Consider the following 5,000-nt stretch of genomic DNA (forward strand, 5'->3'; position numbering starts at 1 on the left):
TTTCCTTGAAGTATGATCTTGCCGAGCAGAGCACTTTTTAACTGGAATGCGTGACTTGGATTTTCCAGAAGGTGGCGCGCTTGTTTTTAGTCACGACAGGCATGCGAGTGTTCAGTTCAGGGGCACCCAACGACCAATTTGTTGTAAAATGTATTATTATACCCCAGTTAATGAAAATAAATGTTATTAAGGCATTTTCAGGTGTTTTTCAGTGTTGCTGGGAAAACATTATCTGTTCCTTTTTCCCAGCAAGACACACAAGACATTTCCCAGCCAGCTAGATAAAATTGGTTGGTTTCCCAGCCAGCTGATCAAATTTATTTTCCAGCCAGGAATTCCGCGCGCTTTCAAATCCCTCGATCCAAAACGACCGAACAAAAGCGACAAAACCGGGACAAAACAGGTTTTTTCCGCAAGCGCAATCACTCTGACCAGCCGTTGTATGTTTGTGACTACTCTCTGGGAGAGGGAAGAGGTTCTTTTTTTTTGTTTTTTTTAGTCGTCTTCAGTCTTCAGAGTTTCTACAGCCAGTTCGGGTTGAAATGCTAGAGAAAGTCAGTAATTCCCAGGCAAAACCTCTATCAATAACAAAATTTCCCAGCCAGCTCATCGAAACACCTGTATTTTTGCCAGCCAGCAAGATTCCTCTGGGGAACAGATAATGTGAGGAACAGATTCGTTGGGTGCCCCTGTCAGTTATTCGCACTTCATTTTTTCACTTCGCAAAACAGGTAGTTTTATATTTTTTAGACACCGTTCTTTTGTAGTTGAATACGACAATAGATTTTGCTTTATTTGCTTGAGGTTAACTCAGAACTCTTTCTGGGCCCGGTTGTTTTGAAAGCCGATTAACTTAATCCACGATTACCGTAAACTCTTGTTTCATGTTTTTAACTTTTTGTTGAAAGTTTCGTTTGCTTATTTGTGTCTTTCAAGAGTGACTTCTTCTAATGTAACGTTTTGCCGAATATCAGTGATGAACAGCATTTGGGAGTGGAGAAATAAACTCCTTGGTTAATTTTCAATCTGGGGTTAGCGTTAATCGGCTTTTGAACAACCGGGCCCTGATGTATATAAACACGGAATCCGAAATGTTCGATCTCGAATACGATCGGTACATAACTCACCGAAACTCTCCTTTAGGTCGGCTCAACTCATTCCTGCCGGTAGACTGATTCGAAAATCCCTATACTGTTCGGTAGATTTACTCCTTTGGATGCTATTTTTTCCCGTTTCGATTAAATGCCTCACCGAGAGGAAAGAAATTCACGTTTCGTCAGCTATATTCAAGTCACTAGTAATATGCTTTCGAGTGTTTTCAATGAACTGTCCTTTCGAACAAGGGTATGTTCTGTCATAACAACGACGGCCCTGCATCTTATTTTCCCTCTTAATTAAAGTTAAACCGCGAAACGAGTTCGAAATATTGTCGATCGTAAAAAACAGGAATAGACTTGTGGGTTTTTTTGCGTTGGAGAACGCATTCTGATCTTGTCAGTCCTGCAGGAAATCCCTCGGGTATCGATTGTGATGCCATTCAATCTTGTTCTGGCACAAATAACCTCGATCTCATGTGATAGTGTCACCGCTTGCCCAAGGGAAGTCAAGTCCTGGATGGGTGACCGTCCGGTACTACCCCATGCTATACTGAGGTATGGAAAGCCATAACTTTCGTACGTATTCTTTCTTCTTTTGGTCTTGAAGTTTTGTCTAGTGGTGAGGTTTTGTCATTACGTGACGAGGTTTGATGGTTACGATTATGTGTTGAGGTGTTCCTTTGACGTGCTGTATTTACATTTTATGTGGTAAGGTTCTTTCATGACGTCGAGTTTCTCCCTTTATGTGATTAAAAACACAGAACGTCAAAAGGTGACCTCAACACATCGTGACGGAAACTCAACACGTAAGCAGCAAACCTCGTCATATATGAGAAAACCTCGTCACCTAATGACAAAACCACACCACATGCATAGTAATTTTGCCACAGTACACTATGACAAAACTCCAAAACCTCAAGACCAAAAGAATAAAGATTACATAAGAAAGTTATGGCTTTCCATACTGGGAAGTCACGTTGTTTGTTTGGCTGTCTAGCAAGAAACGATACTGATATCCCACAAAATAACACACGTATTCCACAATAGTTTTTAAGAAAATTATTAGGAACAAGACAACAGTCAAAATACTTATTTAGTAAATAAACCCCTTTGGGCGGCTGGTATGTCGGCTAAGGACATATCAGCCAACATACCCGCTAGCCAGAAAAGTGTTTATTACTGGGTTGCCTCATGGCAAACCCAGTCGAGGTCTGCGTTTAGTTTGTTTGCTTTCTTTTTTTTAGTTTTTTTAGTTTTTTTTTTTTCCGTGTCGGTAAAAGTCTTGCCTGTCACTCCCCTGGTAAGGGTGTCTTTGTGGATAGAGCCTTCTGCGAGTATTTTCTTAGGATCGAGAGGGTAGTGGAAATGCGTAGATTTCTCTGGTGGACACAGTAGAATCATTAACTTAGCCTGCAATGGCGTCGAAAGTCATGTAACGCGAATGGCGTTTTAGTGGATCCTTAAACAAAATATACCCTTATGGAGCTCAATAATAGAAAGTCAGTTGGATAAAATAGGCAGGAATCTCAAAAGCGACGAGCACTGGACTTCGACAACAATCTATCGCCCGTCGAGACGAAATCAAAGTGAGCTGCATTTACCTGAAGTACATGGTAATTTGACACGATTGAGTTTCTTGTCTTTACGCACGCAATGAAATAGGAAAAGGTTTTCGCCTCCAAGAGCAAATATGTTGTTTGTTTCAATAAATATTTCGCTGGAAAAGGATTCTGTGGTATTTTCTGCCTTTGTGAATTATAATATCATGTTGTGTATTGAATTTTCGAGCTTAAGGTTGAAATGTGATATGGGAGAAGTTTTTTAGTATTGCTCTGTAAGCAGGAAGGGTTCACAGGCCAGTTGGAAGCGTGCTTCAACAAAATGAGCCCCTAAATCAGTGAAAACTTGTGACGCAGATGAATAATAAAGTAGCTGCTATTTCCAAAATGATGGAATTACCTGGTGATAAATAACGTCGTACGCGTCTTGGAGAGTAAATTTTGACTTTGCATAAACAAGAGTTGGGCGATTGTGATCTTTGTTTTGACTTCGCTCATTTCATTGTCAACCTTTAAAACACTTGACAGAAAAAGAAACTTACAAAAACCCGGTATCTTGCCATCATTTGACACAGATGCTTCACTGTTTGGCGAGTAAACATGCCGCGGTAACTTAATCACGGCGCCCGCTGAATTCCGGCCATGTCACTTTCGATTTTGCAATTTACTTGAACGTAGCAAAAATCTCCCAAAATGTTTGTCGCTGATCGTAACTTTTTATATTCTATAATATCGGTTCAAAATTAATGTTGTTTTCATGTCGTAAATATTTTATTCTCGATCGACCGTCTGGGAAACTTCCTTCTGCTCTTTCTGAAAACTGTGTTTCAATAGTTATTTGCTTTTTCATCAATATTTGTTTTGCATAAAGCAAGCTAACAGAATCTGTACCTTGCTGAGTTCGCATTTGTTAGCGTTAATAGTATTTTCGGTCAGATGTTTCTGTTTTTTATGAGGGGTTTATTGTTTTGGTCTCCCATCCTAACACTAACCCCTCGAAACAGGGATTGACTTCAATGAAGTTTAGTATTACAAAGCTTTCAGATGCTCAGAGGGCACACTTGTGGCGAAAAGAAGTTGTGAGGGAACTTGAAAATTATCAACATGTCAGCCCAGAAGCCAATGTTTCTCGCTTCTCTTTTATTTGTTATTCTTCAGAGACTGGAATGCTGTATTTCAATACCACACAATTCAGTGCCTTCTGATTTTCTGTAGCACGTACCACAGGCAAACCAGTGTATGCTTCACAGAAGCATCTAGTTTATTTTATAACCCGCCATTAATTCTCATACCGCTCAAAAAAGCGCTCGAAAAAGCCAGTGTTGATCTGATGGGGCGGGCAAGGACAAAACACAAGTCACAGGTTGTTTTACTAATACGGAAAAAACCCTGAACGTTTACCAATGCTAATATTTGGCCTAAAAACATATTTTTTTAATTTAATTTTTATTTAATCCATTTAGTGAAGTGGAATATTTTTAACTTGTTCTTAAAAACATTAACATTAGATTTAGATTTTAGATCGGAAGGTAAGGCATTCCATAAATTTGATATTATTGCAACAAAACGAATCTCTAAAAAGAGATGTCTTAGCATAAACATTATTAAGGATAATCCCAGAGGCGCCGCGGCGCGAGCTCCGTGTACAAAAGGAAACGTAATTATAAAAGCAAATATTCAGGGTATCAAAATAACTGAGGAGAATGTGCTGCCTTTGTAATTACATCTGCAAATGTTTAGACTTTCAAGTCCTCGTATAAGGACTGTAAACCGAAGGTCCCCTTCCATAACCCTTGTTGGAAATTAAATAGTATGGGACGTTAAAGAACCCACTTACTATTCGATATTCGTAGTCCCCGGTGTTGTGGTCCGACCTTATCTGGACGGGGGCATCTTTCTCTTCCTAAAATAAATTGTAAACTGTGTAATAAGCAGTCTACCCGAACGCGGCTACCCACAAGAGCTTCTTAACAAGATACAAGCCGAAGTCGAATTCTCATCACGAAATAACGCTTAGAAATACAAGCCAAAGACATCCAAAAACATTCTACCGTTCGTCACCAACTACAACCCAGGTGTACCGAAAGTCAAACAGATCCCAATGAAGAACTGGTTTTTGATCTCTAACAACCCGAACCTTGCACGAATTTTTCCGAATGCCCCCATCGTCGCTTAGAGGAAGGACAAATCACTCAAAGAACTTTTTTCAGTTCAGAGCTAAGATCCCTCCTTAACCTAAAAAGGTAGCAAACCCTAGTTTTTAGCGCCACACAGGCATTCTCTTACAGTCGCATTGTAGAAAGACAACCACGGCTCTCAGATAAAAAAGATTTTCAGCCTAGGG

At 39.8% G+C, this 5,000-nt stretch overlaps 1 protein-coding gene across 1 annotated transcript in view; it reads left to right on the forward strand.

The window, feature by feature from the left end:
• The window catches only part of LOC138046889 (zinc finger protein 208-like), a 218,233-nt gene that overhangs the window by 191,363 nt on the left and 21,870 nt on the right, over positions 1–5,000 (forward strand). Inside the window, exon 11 of the mRNA XM_068893483.1 lies at positions 550–558. Within this exon, the coding sequence (XP_068749584.1) occupies positions 550–558 (9 nt within the window). The remainder of the gene's footprint in view (positions 1–549; positions 559–5,000) is intronic.

Source organism: Montipora capricornis, chromosome 4 (assembly GCF_036669925.1).
Source record: "Montipora capricornis isolate CH-2021 chromosome 4, ASM3666992v2, whole genome shotgun sequence".
Classification (NCBI taxonomy): domain Eukaryota; kingdom Metazoa; phylum Cnidaria; class Anthozoa; order Scleractinia; family Acroporidae; genus Montipora; species Montipora capricornis.